The following is a 14,976-nucleotide window of genomic DNA, read 5'->3' as shown; positions in this document are numbered from 1 at the left end:
CTTGAATAATTGAGTCTCGGCTGTAGCACGACAAACTCAATATTCTAAGTCAAGTCTAACCCAACATTCCGTACAGTTGAATCAGTCCCGAAAGGCCCACGGCTGTAGCACGTACCGACCTTTAGATTCTTATTCAATGTACACATCTCTATTACATAGACAAGTATTTCTTATATCGAAATCAAAGCCCTCGGCTGTAGCACGAACCGACAATGATTCAAAAATAAGAACTACTTTTCTATCATGTTGGAAGGCTATGACCGACACAAGCCCGTTGTGTCATTGGCCAATTACTACTTGATATTATTTAATTTTAGAGGGATTATATTACGTTACAATCATAATCATATTATAAAGAAATTCTTCCTTTTAAATTAAATATTTCAAATCAATAATCAATAATCAGATGATTCCCAGATCGTGTGGAGTATTGTCAAGAGGCGTCACTTAATAACCCTTTCTTACAGATAGAAATCTGTTGTTGACAGAATCATCCTTTCTCTCATATCGAAAATTCATATTCAATTACGTGTTTCACAAACACAAGAATCTCATGATTGTATTCATAATATTGTTATTAAGGTTATGAAACAATTTCACTATACTAGGTTGTCTAACAAACGCCTTATGTTCATTTAAGTTCACCTAAATCTATCATCGCATGATAAACTAAGCATATATCACATATATCAACATGAATAAACATCAAGGTAGGCATGTTATATCATCTAGCACATTAGTCTAAGCATTATACATCTCTATGTATCACATGAAGCATTTAAAAGCAATTAAAAACAGTCAAAAACAGCTTTAAAACACTTCATGGAAATATAAACAGTTCAAAACTTTTATATAAACTAAAATTGATTACTCCATTAGATCCATCTCGGAAAAATGAATCCAACGGTATATTGCACGCCCAAAACGGAGTTACGAAACTCCCAGAAAATCAATTTTAAAATCAACAGACGGGCTGTAACGCATTACAGGAACGCGTTACAAGCCCTGTAACGCATTCCGGTGATGCATTACACCCCTTTTAAGCCATTAAAGGGTGTAACACATTCCGTGAATGTGCCAAAGATGTGTAACGCATTCCCGAAATGCGTTACACCCCTATTTTTTTTGTTTTACAGCCGCTTGACAGATTCTTTTCTCGGTTGTCGTGCCTGACAACTGACCTGTACCTGTAGCTATTCTATCCGTGCAGCAGAAGATAGAATACAACACAGAAAGTACAAATATATATACATACATGCAATTTATATATATATATATATGATTATTTAATTACGAATTTAATTGAAATAACTTCAAAAATTCATAATAAAAAATCTATACATCATAAAATTATGAAAAAAATACCCAGACGATCTACAACACTTGTAGAACCTAGATCATCAATCAAAATTATTCTGAGAAACGATTTCTCATCAGACAAAATTAATCCATAATATAACTTGTAAAAATCATAATTAATTCATACAAGCACATAAAATTCTGAAATTTTTACCATAGATCTATATGCATACAACCTACGCTCTGATACCATTGTTGGATTTTTAACGCAGCGGGGGAATGGCAAAACACTTTTACACATACAAAATCCAAATAAAAGCATATAAATCGTGAATAAAAATTCGAGAGATCGAATCTGACCTTTTAAAATAATTCGGAGACAACGATCAGAGATCCTTAGCAGTTGCTCCTCAAGTGTGAAGCACTCCACCGGTATCCACCAAGAAAACGATGTTAAGGAGGAGGAAGAAGGTGGAGAGAATTGGGTTTTCCAAACTTTTTGGGTTTTCGGGTTTGATGTGGGTTAGAATAAAATAGGGTCTATAATAGTGTATTTATAGGCAAAATTTTCAGCTGAAATTTTCCCATAAATAATATTATTATTATCCCATTTATTATTCTCATTAATAATTAAAACACCTTTTAATTATTAATCCTTTTTCTAAACACTTTAGAAATAATTCTCTCTCTTGATTTAATTTCCAAAAATTAAATCCTTAATTAATAATATTAAGAACTTTTCTTAATTAATTTATAATCAATTAAATATCATTTAATTAATTATTAAATTTGCCAATTAATTATTTATTTCATAAATAAATAATTATTAGCCATTATTAATTAATTCCTCCACCATTAAATCATTCTCTTTTTATGGTGTGACCCTGTAGGTTCAATATTAAGCCGGTAGTAGAAATAAATAATAATAAAACTATTTTATCATTATTTATATAAATTCTCTAATTTATTAAATATGATTAATTAATTAATCACATTTATTCTACATTGTGAGGGATACTTCTCAGCATATCGCGACTATCCGGATAATATTAATTCACTGCTTAGAATAGCAAGAACCTATTCAGTGAATAGTTACCGTACAATAAACTCCTTCTACCCTACAATGTCCCGATTAAATACAAGGCATGGATCTCGTGTCAAGCCTATCTAATTCAATCACTTTGCTTACCATTTACTATGCGTAGTTCTATGCAAATTAGAAACTCCTTTCTAATTTCATTTACTCTGGCCAGAGATTCCTGAACTAGCATAAGTGGATCAGCCTTGAACATTCGCTTCCTTCACTGGAAGGGGTAGATCCTTTATTGATCATACACTATCTTCGTGTATAAATTCCTATACCCAGAAGAGCCCTAATAATTGTCCCTGGAGACTAAGAACTAAACCAAAGCATAGTTCAGTGTACACAAGATGACTATGATGACCTCAAGTCTAAGGATACTTGTACAACTATCACTATGTGAACAACTGCTGACACGTGAGTGAACTCCATCAGTTGTTCAGCTGTGCGAGTTATGTTCAGTGAACTTATTCCATAATAAGCACCTACATACTAGCTATAGTGTCACCACACAAATGTCTATGAGAACAGACATCCTTCATAATGAAGCAAGCATAGTATGTACCGATTTTGCGGATTATTAATTACCAGTTAGTAATCCTATGACCAGGAACTATTTAAGTTTAGAGTTATCATCTTTTTAGGTCTCACTATTATGATCTCATCATAATCCATAAAAAGCTTTACTCTAAACTATGGTATATCTTATTTAAACACTTAAATAGATAAAGCCCGTAATAAAAATAAAATAAGTCTTTATTAATATCAATGAAATCAAAACAGATTACATAAAAGTTATTCCTAAATCCTAATACATGATTGGACTTAGGACATATTCCTTTCACTTGGAGAGTCTAATGGAAGAAGAAGCCAGACTTAAATCAGGAAAAGTCAAATCTAAATCTGAAGCTTCTAGTAAAAAGACACTTCCAAAACTCAAAGGCATTGTGATAAAAGAAAGGATAAATCCTGAAGCAACCATGGCTAAATCACAACTGCAGATAGATCCAAGGTCCAAGGGCAAAGAGAAAGTTGGTGAACCTATCAAGGTTTATGTGCCTCCTGTGAATGAAGAAATTACTGATGAAGATGCTGATCTTGCTCTGACTTCAAGAAAAGTTGTTAAGACAACCTCTGACATGGCTCAAGTTGTTCAGAGTCAAGAGATAGTAAGTTATGATATTTCAAAGAAGCAAGTAACCTCTGACATAGCTCAAGTTAACTTGATATCAGAAGATAAATCAAAGACACTCCTACCAGGATTCACTAAAGCAAAACAGACTCAACCTTTGAAGACTGTTGCAAGTGGTTTTGAAGCAAGAGTGGTTACTGGAAAGGAAGCAAGAGATAAAACTGGATTAGGAAGTGCTGATGAAAGAAGAATACAGAACACTACCAATGATCCAGCTTCCTTAAGTGAATCAGGTATTGGAGCAACTCCTGAGAGATTGAATCAACTGGAATCTGTACAAATGGTTTACCATACCTACTTGAAAGAACACATCTTGTTGTACTTCATGACAGATGGTAGGGTTTATCATATAAGGGAAAATGCCATTCCATTGAAGTATTTTGAAGAACTGGAGCATGTATTATTCTTACTTCAAGTGAATGACAAAATAACAAAAAGTGCTGCAAACTATTTGAAGAATCAGATTCAGAGACAGAAAAGACTGTATTCTGTTAAGTCTGACAGCACATATCTTCCAAAGTACAGAGATCACAAGGGTGATATAGTTGAAATGAAGCCCAATACTGCCAAGATTATAACTACCTTTCTGGGTTACAGGGCTGTGAAATTCAATCTTGAGTTTGATAAGGCATATTTGATCAGACTGGATCAGGATATAAGAAAATCTAGAATTAATGATCTCAGGGCTGCAATCTTTCAAATTGGTGAAGATACTGCAGAACTTAAAGATGCTAAAAGGAGGATGATTGATGAACTCAGATATGCTGAGAGATGTTTGTTGAAGAACTATCTCAGAACAACTCCTGACATCAGAGAGATCAGAAGATGAAGCCAAGTCAAGATCTACAACTGCTTAAATTCTGATATGAATACAGACTGAAGTTGTTATCAGAAATTAAAGATTGGTAAAGCTTTAAGGACTGTAAGTTGTAGTTATCTAGTCAAATTCTCATGCCTTTGTACCTAATGTTTTTGACATCATCAAATATCTGTTAAACTTGTATATTATGCTAACTTACAAGTTGGGGGAGATTGTTAGATATATTTGATAATGTCATGGCTAATGTGATTTATGTTTAGTTTTCAGATCTTACTTAAACAGGATAAATCAGTACTTACTGGAAGTCAGGACTTAAGGATATCAGTACTTATATTATCAGGAGATAATCATCAGAAGATGGATATCAGAACTTAAGTACTGAAGGACGTTCAGATAAGGACAGCAGCTGATTAAAGGAAAGAAGATCGAGACAAACATAAGTAGAGATATGCATGAAGAAGGAATTCTATGAAGAATAGAATACTTGGAAGAAAAGATATCTGATTGATATATTTTAGGAAGCAGAATTATATTCCATATCAATTAGCGATTATCTTGTAACTGTGTAATATATAAACACAGACATAGGGTTTACACTATAAGTGTTATTATATTCGAGAAGATTATTCATTGTAACCCTAGCAGCTCTCGTGATATTTGTTCATCACTGAGAGGTAACAGTTTCATACTGTAACAGAGTTTATTGTTTCAATAAAGTTTATTTTCTGTTACTTGAGTTATTAAAGTTCGATTTGATTGTACTATACACTGTATTCACCCCCTCTACAGTGTGTGTGTGACCTAACACATACTGTAGAAGGGGGTTGAATACAGTGTATACTACAATCAAATCGAATTAAGAACACAAGTATGAAACACAAAATAATCTTATTAATAAAACAGTATTGCAATGGAACCGTTCACTCTCAGTGATGAACAAATATCACGAGAGCTGCTAGGGTTACAATGAATAATATTCTCGATTACAATAACACATCTAGTGTAAACCCTATGCTGTGTTTATATATCACACAGTTACAAGATAATCTTCTAATTGATATCGAATATAAGTCTGCATCCTAAAATATATCAATTAGTTATCTTTTCCTCCAAGTCTTTTATTCTTCATAGAATTCTTCTCCATGCATATCTCTTCTTGTGTTAGTCTCAATCTTCTTTTCCTTCAATCAGCTGCCTTCCTTATCTGAAAGTCTTCTTAAGTCCTGATATTATCTCCTGATGAATATTTTTTGATATCTTAAGTTCTAATAACTTAAGTTCTTATATCTTAAGTTCTGATTTTAGTATAAGTACTGATTTTCAGTTAAGTCCTGATTTGTTCTATTAGTCAAGATCTGAACACAAATCATTATTAGACATGACATCACAAATATATCTAACACCTTCGTCAACGATAAACAATTTGTATTGGAAGTAAAAGTGTGCGTAGTTACCTAAACCATTTACTCAAGTTGTTATTATGCTCTAATCTAATTGCTAATATCACCGACGGTTTGTTTGTATTGCCGATTCCCTAAATATTAGTTTTTTTATAATATACTAGAGGTTGGACGAGTGTATATATAGATTTTATAACCAACTCCTTTTTCTAATCAAATTACTAACTCTTTACAATGCATGTAAATAATTCTTATTCTAATATTATTATTATTATTATTATTATTATTATTATTAAAATCACGAATATTACATTAACTATAAATTTGATATGACTTGTTAATGTTATTAGAATTTTTTATATCATTTTTTTTTGAACATAAATATTATTTATTTTACCTTTTATTATGATAAAACAAGTACACTAAAAAATAAAAAAATATATATTTAACAAATAATATATTCATTTTAGAATACTTTGTTTATGATATAATAAAGTCCAGTTAGAAATGAAAAATATATAATTCCGTATTATAAATATGTTAACACTTCATAATCACGAATTAAATATTTTGAGTATAGATTCTATCATTTTCCTTTGAAATAAAAAATTTCGTACATTTAAATTTGTAACACATAAATATATTTTTAAATATAATAGATAGGCTATTTTGGAAATAAACTTGTTATGTTCACATTTATATTCTTAAAAAGGTATTTTATAAATTTAATAAAAACACATTTTCTAAATAATAATTTTTTTATTAAATAATACTCTTTTCATTAACACAAATTTTAGATAATTTGAAGAACGTTGATTCATAATCCCATGGTGTTAACCGTTTATGAATCAAAAATCATCATGTGTATGAATCAAATGAATTTATGAATCAAAAATCATCCAGATATGCGTTTCTTAAAATAATCTAACAATCTTAGATATTTATATTATATATTATTATTCGATGATATATAATTTTACTAAATTTATAAAATAATAAATTTAATTTTAATTAAGTTATTTAATATTGACAACATAATTAGAATATAATGCAAGAATGGTGTACTTATTTAGTAATAAAGTCGACGTGTGGTGATTCAAAAATAGCTTCAAAAAATTGTGGATATAAAATACAAGTACAACCCCCTCGGTTGTTAGGACCCTGACTTCTCAAACAACACAACCTAAACAAAACAGTAATACAGCCTTGGCTGCAGATTTTATACGGATTATATAATTCAAATAGCCTGTTTACACGTCAAAATTTACTACGCTCATTCTGTAAGTTAAATTTCTAAACTACAAAGCAAAATATTTGAAAGAATAAAAAAATAATAACCACTCAGGATCAAACTTTAAGTATTCTCAACCATATAAACACTAACTATAAAAAAATGTGTAAAACCATCCAGCTTGTCTAGCTCGACAATGCCCCTTGGCGGGAATGTGCTTCCATGAACCTCAAGTATCACACACTGTCATATTCGGTTGTAGAGTTTTAATAGTCGTTAGGCCAGGAATTTGCACCTCTATTTCTCTCACAAAAAGTAATCAGGTGGTGGCTTTCTTACAGGAGCTCCTCTTGATTCCTGCATTTCAGTTCAACGAGATACCACTATTTAATAAAGCTTTAAAAAGTTTCTTATCGATTAGAAATTGGTAATTTATAAACCAGAGAATACAAATCTAGTTGAAATTATCCTACAAGAATAGCCAGGGAGGCCACTGAAAGGGAAAATGGTATTACCAAACATATTTTACTAGTACTTCTAGATATTTAGACATATACGTAAGGCAAGTCCTAAGAGCAAGTCCAGTGGTGGTATTGGAATACCTATAGCTACTGCTATATTTTGAAACCATAAAATGATTTTTGATGTTAAAATAAAACTTGAACTCCAATGTATAGTTTTACAAGTGGCAGCAAACATATTCAAATAAAGTTATATTTCAACTGCCCAAACTTTTAATGCACAGTTATGTTTGTCGCTGTTACTATTGTAATTTCTTTTTCTCCATGTACCATTTGGCATGTTTATGTGGCATTTTTAACATCTATAATTGGTTCTATATTTAACACGTAGAATAGCATTTTACTAATTTGCATCCATGTTTGGCACCCCTCTGGTGCGGAAATTTTTCTTGAATGCTATATTATAGAAATACGCCTACTTTAACACCACCACTGGACTTGCTCTAGCAATTAGAGCATCTCCAACATCCTCTTTGTGTAGGCTCTTAACTCAAAGTATAAAGAAAAAGAGTGAAAATGTAACTCCAAGAAACTCTTAGTGGTTCCTCAAATCAAAGAGTGTCTCCCTTCTTTATTTTAAAGAGTCTTATCTCACTCTTCTTAACTTTAATTTTATAATAATATAATATGCTCACTTTCTTTCTCTCTCCCATTATTTTACACTTTTGTAACTTTAATGTATTAGTAATTAAAATAATAGATAAGGAGTGGATCTAAAAATTATTGTTGGAGATGAACCTACATTATCTTACTAAGAGCTAAAATTTTTATTATTTATGAAAGTTGGGTTAATAGTCTCTTGGGATGCTCTTATATGATAATATTAAATCTAGAAAAATTAATGTCGGATAGTCGGGGACTCGGGGTTGATCGGGTTTGTGTTTGGATCTATTTAAATAATATCAATATGATCGATATGATCTCTTAGGCCACAAATATCATCATAATCTGTGATAGTAATAAGAATACAAATTAGGCTATTCATTTCGGTCAGATTAACATAATAAATATATTATACAATAGATTTTGGATAACATATAACATGAATAAAAATCAATTACTATTTTAATAATAGGATACTTTTTAAAACTAAAATCATATTTAGTACATACAAATACTTTTGCTAAAATATATTGAAATATTATATTTATTTATTTATTGTATTCTAACATTGACTTTCAATTATATTCCAGTTTTGTCCCTGTAAATCTTAAATTTTATCAAAAGCAACTTGATATATTATGTATATATTAATATTTAAATTTAATTGAATTTATTTTCAAATTTATTACAATTTTATTGACCACATTATATGTTAGTTTTCATTTAATTTTTCTTATCAACAAGGTTTAAATTATATATATATATATACATGTCTCTTGAACCCTAGCCTATATTAAATAGAGCCTTCCTCCCCCTCATTTCTTTACATTTTTTTCACATACTTGATCAACTACGCATTTTAAGGCAACTATAAAGTATAGGTCGGGAATTCATTTTTAAAATTTTCTTTTTTTGTATAAAAATTTGAACATTATATTTTTATTTAGAAGGAAAAAAATTTAAAAAAAATTATGCAACTACATTTAAATTTAATAAGAGCATTAAAGTACATGCCGATCCCCCGTCCCCCAATGTAAAGAATTGAGGGGGACGGAGGGAGTATATATACACATACATATATATTAATTTCATTTTAAGATTACGTACAATATTACATATTTTTACAACATGTGATTTACTCATTTTATAATGTTTTATATGTTATATATGAGGGACTAATATACCTACTTTAAATGGTAAGTGTCTAAAATACCAATATGCTGAAGCTACTGTTCTATATACCCACCAATTATGCACGGCATATTTGCATATGCCTGACTATGCATGACAAACATGCGTGTACCTTGCAATTTAAGATAATTGTGTAGCACTGGAACACGCATTTCTACATTGCAGATCCCAAGACCATGCATCTACCACATGTGTGTTTCCTGGTTTTGCTGAACAGCTATGCCGTGCAATAGGCATGACTTGTATTTATAAAAAGTAGAGGGTGACTGCATGAGCACCAATTCCAATGCACATGGGACATCGGCCACATGGCACAATCACCAACGTGAGGCATCCATTTATAAATGCATGGCTTGTGCATGCTAGTGATGCGAAGTCAGTGGGTAGATTGGCAACCAATCCCGCCTTCTAGTATTCAGGGCATTTGTTTCATGTAATTGAGGATTTAGGCAAGGGACTGAATGTGCAATGTTGTTGTTTGCCATCAGGAGTAAAATCAGAAACCAATGAAATATACTAAGAAAGAACCATTGAAATTAATAATATAATTAGTCATAAAAATTAAATAAAGAAATTACAGGATCACACTAATAGACCCTAAAAACAAAATAACAACATATAATATATAATATAAACAAATTATAACAAATTTATAAAATTACACGGCATCGAGGAGTCATAAGCTAGAATATATATACATATGTTGGTGTACCAAAGCAAGTGGCCAAATTTTTATACATAACTCACCAAATTTTTTTATATCATTCTAAATCTTGGTGATTTGAGTCAAATATATCACAGTTCTCACTTGATCCATATATATGGGTGTCAATTCATGGAGGGCTCCCTTAGGCCATATCCAAGAGTGACCTATTGGCCTAAATTTGGACCGATTTCGGTCCAAATCTACCCAACAATGGTATATTGCCATGTTCCAATTTAGGCCAGTGAATAGTGTCGGCCTAAATTTAGGCCGCCTAAATTTAGGCCGGCACTATTCACCGGCCTAAATCTTTTTAATAATAAAATATTATCTTCTTATGTTTTAAATATTCGTTAGTTTGTTTATTAAATGTTATTATATATATATATATATTCAGTAGTTTTTAATTATATTTTTAATTTTCACTTATATATATAATAGTTATTTAATAAAAATATATTAAACATATTTTTTTTCATTTTTCTTGTTTAAGTGTAATGTTTTTCTAGTTTAATAAATTTATAAAGTTTGAAATTAATATGATCTTAATCATTCCGCGTCCAATTGAATTAATTGGTATGTGAATTACTATCAACACATTAAAATAACAATATATTAATAATTGAAAGAATAAAATACTAATATATAAATTTAGACCGAACTGTTGGAATAGAGAGTTGTCTAGGTCCAAATTTAAACCGAGATTTAGGCAAAAAAACCTGGCCACTCTTGGAGTTGCCCTTATATATAGATCCGTAGAGAACCATTATTTAAAAAATATAAATACATAATTTATTTCATTTTTCATCATATATAGTTACAAATTTTAATTACCAAAATAATAATGAAATTGCACAATTTTTTTATTTAAAAAATTATTGAAATTTGATGAAATAGTTTAATGTGGTTCCGTAATAGAATCCCAGTAAAATCACACTTATCCAAAATAATTCCACAAAAGAATCAAATTTAAAATTAATTTTTTTTTCAAATTTCATTTGTTAAACTTTTTATTATATTTAAATATAATTATTATTCTACATAAGCAACGAATTTGATGAAATTTCTATAATAGAATCAAGGTTCTCTACGGTTCTCTGTATAAGAGGATTCTCTCTTGAATAAAGACCTATATACACACACATGCACTATACTTCATAAATGAAGAAACAATTTGGTGACTTATATCTAACGAATGTCCAATTGCTTCATAATGAACAAAGGAAGTGACCCAAACTTTAACGAATATATCACAGGATTAAATTATTATGCATTCAAGAACCTCCAAGACTACTTCATATACACATAACACTTAGTTGCAAATACAACAGAGATAAAGCGGCTTTAAACTTTTGCTTCTTATTTCATAATGGTTTAAATTTGCATACATGATATACCAGGGATTTTTATCATGCCTCAGTACAACTTCAAAATTTGAATCATCACTGGCTACATAACCTTTAGAAACCAAACGTACTCTTTCCCGCACAGCTTTCATGGTACTGTACGATCATGGAGTCTAACATATTTAACATTTCTACTAATCAGTTAGAACTTAAAAAGAACGTTTTCATGACTTAAAAAGGCATGGCCATGACAGTGCTCAAAGTTTATGTCAAACTGACAAGCTATGCTAGCAAGAAAAGAAACAGCAAAACACATATAAAAACATCAATGTCGATTCACAAACCTGTGATGCTGCTTCAAAAACACGGAATTGCTTATTAAGATTCTCATCAAGCTCAAGAATGGCAGCTACATTACCACATCTGCAACACATTTAAGCATGAATAAGGGATTTAATTCTTAGATAACTTTAAAGAAAAATTTGGATCAGCTGCTAATGTTACCTATAGCAGTAATTTGGAGCTGACCAGACAGTAACGATCTGGTTATTGAACATCCATTTAAAACCTTCCATAACCAATTGATGGGCACGGCATATGTAGTCAATGTTATTTGAATGATTGAAAGCATTAACAACACTGCCACCAAAGAGAAAACCAGCGCCACGAGGACTCAAACCCCAACCCTCCACAGTGTCTTCTGGATCAGACCATAGTAGCTCGCACATGGCACCATCATGGGGTACTTCTTGCTTTCTGAAGATGGTGTGTATCTGTCATGCAGGTACAGCTTATGTCAATATTATGCATTTATTAAGACCAAATAAAAAGAGTTTGGGGGCTAAGCTCTCAAACCTGGTCTAATGTGGAAATAGAAGGAGATAGACCTCCGTGAACGGAAAATATCTTGTTTTCAATTAAGGCTGAAAGACTGTAGACAAACAGTATTTTAATTGATTTAGTTTCACAAAAACCTTAACAATATTAACATGAACTAAGGTCGTCTTTCCAGCAGCTTGACAAAAAATTGTGCCCATATCTGCTGTTTCTGCCTTTCAACATATTACAGAAATATGTATGCAACTATTACCAAAATGAAGAACGAAATGAGGAAGAAAATATGTGAACATGCAAAAATATTGGACTACGTTAATTAAGTTAAAACTTTACCCACACAAATTAATCTATATGTTAAAGCATCGAATCTAGGAGCTATGTCCCAGCTTTTTGTGATGCGCAAAAGCAGAAGTCAGCACAGGAGAAAAAATATTTCAATTTTCACAAAATAAAATAATAACATTACTAATTTAATTCATACTCTTGACAAAGAAAAAATAAAACAAAATGTGCAAGTAGACTTGTAAATACTAATAGTTTACGTGTCGCAAGACTCATGCTAATCTTTATCGAGAGCAGTCAGACCTTAAATAATCAAATACATCTGTGCAATATCTCCAAACATTGGCGGAGCCATACTTCCTGAGGCACTCATCATAAAATCCATATACCTGGCAAAGAGAACATAATAAATTCAAGAATGAAGATGTATGCCTATAACATTTGAAGTAGAGACCAAACCTGGGTGATTTGCCGGCTCTCATGATTTCCCCTAATAAGTGTTATTCGATCCGGATATCTGACCTGATTTGAACAAAAACCTATCGTCGGAAGTTGGAACAGATATAACAAGGGAATATTTGACGAAAAAGTTACAAAAGCAAGCAACTCGGGGAACTACTTGTTGCACATTTTTACACATGCTAAACATGTAGATTTGTGTACTTTCAAATAAAGATTTCGACACATCACTTGGACTCTTAACAAAAACTTTGAAAATTTAATACTTTGCTTTCTTATAAATATCGAGGAAATTCTCCAAAACTCGCTAAATATGGTTACTCGTTTACTAGTGAAATCATTTCATAATTCTGAAACAAAATTCGGTTGATTTCCCTGCTTTGTATTTTCTCTTTCATAATTACCAACATGCAGTATCCATATGTCGCGAGACCTAGAACGACTAATGATGCATTGAAAAAATCAGCAAAGGGAAATGCTAGCAAGTATGCAAGCCACTGATATATATAAACAAAAATTTTGGATTCCTGATTCTCTATGATCACTTCATCTTTGTGGGTCTTGACTTTTTATAATCTATTCACCTGCTACTTCTGCACATATTATTCATCAAATACTGATATAGTCAAGTTTTAAACTATATTGTTACGTTGTGCACAACCAACTATTGTCTTAGTTTTACATTTATTCTATAAAAGCATTAAGTTTGGGTAGGTGGTTGGACAGTTAAGGGAAATCCAGGTTTATATGGGACAATGGTTCTCAAAGGCCAGTACATAAAAATTTGTGAAGATGGTCTGTAAAGTAGAACAGTAAAGCGAAGCAAAGCAGAAAGAATCACAATATCAGATATTTACAATATAAATAAAGTGAGATATAAACCTTGAGTGCAAGCAGAAGTAGAAATGTCTCCACTGAATAAAACCCTCTGTCAACAAAATCTCCCAGAAATAAATAATTGGTCTTTGGGAAATCACCTCCAACTTTAAAAAGCTCTTTCAAGTCATAAAATTGCCCATGAATGTCACCGCAGATCTATAAGGGGGGGGGGGATAAAATAAAAAAGGTACAAGAGGCAAATCAATGTATCGAAAAGGCGTATATAGATTCTCTTAGTAATCTGAAAAACTGTACCCATAATGTAATTGATTAATAAAGTGTAATGGGGTACAATAAGAAACGAGCGAGGTGATTCCAGGATACCTTAGAGCAGGTCGAATGCTAAATGCAAAATAGCTATAGTCAATCCTATAAGCATTGCCAAATTGGAACCAAAAAATGACCACTCGAAAGAAATTGCATACTTAAATGCAAATATGCATAGTTAGAGTATGATTAGCATTTTAATGTGAGCAGGTGATAAATTGGGTAAAGGGGGGGCATTCAAAATTAAAAAACGCTAAACCCTAATAGATAATACAGAACAGTAGTAGTTTAATAAGTCTAAGTTAAAGAAGAGAATTGAGCCAGAGAGAGAGAGAGAGAGAGAGATTACAGTGACGGGGGCATCGACCCTCTGAACATTGCTTTCTTCAACAAGAATTTCCATGGCTTTGAGACAAAGAGACTTGACCTCAGACTCACTTAAAGCCTCGCACTTTTTGAGTTGCTCTATTTGCCTGTCTAGGTCTGACCACGAAGACGACGACATTGTGTTTCAGCCTGCCTCAACCCCCCCCCCCTCCGATTCTCTCTCCTCCTCTCTATCTCTCTTAAACCCCTCTCTCCAGCTTTTAGCCTCTTTTACTCTCCCTCCCTCGCTCCAAGTATGTCCTGTAATTTATTACGGGTTTTTAAACCATTAAAGAATTCTAAGTACTAATATGTTCTTTTAAATTATTCAAGTTTACATTAAATTCTACTTACATTATAAATTTTAAGAGCTATAAAATTACTTCCTTCAAAAATTCGCGGTCGTTACAATATTTTGTCCCTAATTATATTCTTTATTATAATATTCGAGTTTATCATATTTTGCGGTTTATAAATCAAAAAATATAAAAATATTCTA

General features: G+C 31.5%; 1 protein-coding gene across 1 annotated transcript; it reads right to left on the bottom strand.

Annotated features, from left to right (window-relative positions):
• Nucleotides 1-6,976: 6,976 nt before the first annotated feature.
• Nucleotides 6,977-14,716, bottom strand: LOC141707974 (serine/threonine-protein phosphatase PP-X isozyme 2-like). Its single transcript, XM_074511429.1, has 8 exons — nt 14,461-14,716; nt 13,848-14,000; nt 12,966-13,028; nt 12,810-12,895; nt 12,243-12,318; nt 11,892-12,160; nt 11,732-11,810; nt 6,977-7,380 (listed from the first exon to the last, which is right to left on the bottom strand). Exons 1-8 carry the CDS (start codon nt 14,614-14,616, stop codon nt 7,330-7,332), a joined length of 933 nt encoding a protein of 310 aa, XP_074367530.1. The 5' UTR covers nt 14,617-14,716; the 3' UTR covers nt 6,977-7,329.
• Nucleotides 14,717-14,976: the final 260 nt, after the last annotated feature.

Source organism: Apium graveolens, chromosome 2 (genome assembly GCF_009905375.1).
Source record: "Apium graveolens cultivar Ventura chromosome 2, ASM990537v1, whole genome shotgun sequence".
Taxonomy (NCBI): Eukaryota; Viridiplantae; Streptophyta; class Magnoliopsida; order Apiales; family Apiaceae; genus Apium; species Apium graveolens.
Note: the sequence above shows the minus strand (reverse complement) of the source record. Positions and strands in the feature narration are given on the sequence as shown.

Coding starts and splice junctions, on each gene's coding strand:
- LOC141707974 (XM_074511429.1), bottom strand. CDS start 14,616: ATGTCGTCGTCTTCGTGGTCAGACCTAGACAGGCAAATAGAGCAACTC. Junction 12,319..12,809: donor GATGTATTTGATTATTTAAG/GTCTGACTGCTC, acceptor GTTTGTCTACAG/TCTTTCAGCCTTAATTGAAA. Junction 12,161..12,242: donor CTATTTCCACATTAGACCAG/GTTTGAGAGCTT, acceptor CCTGCATGACAG/ATACACACCATCTTCAGAAA.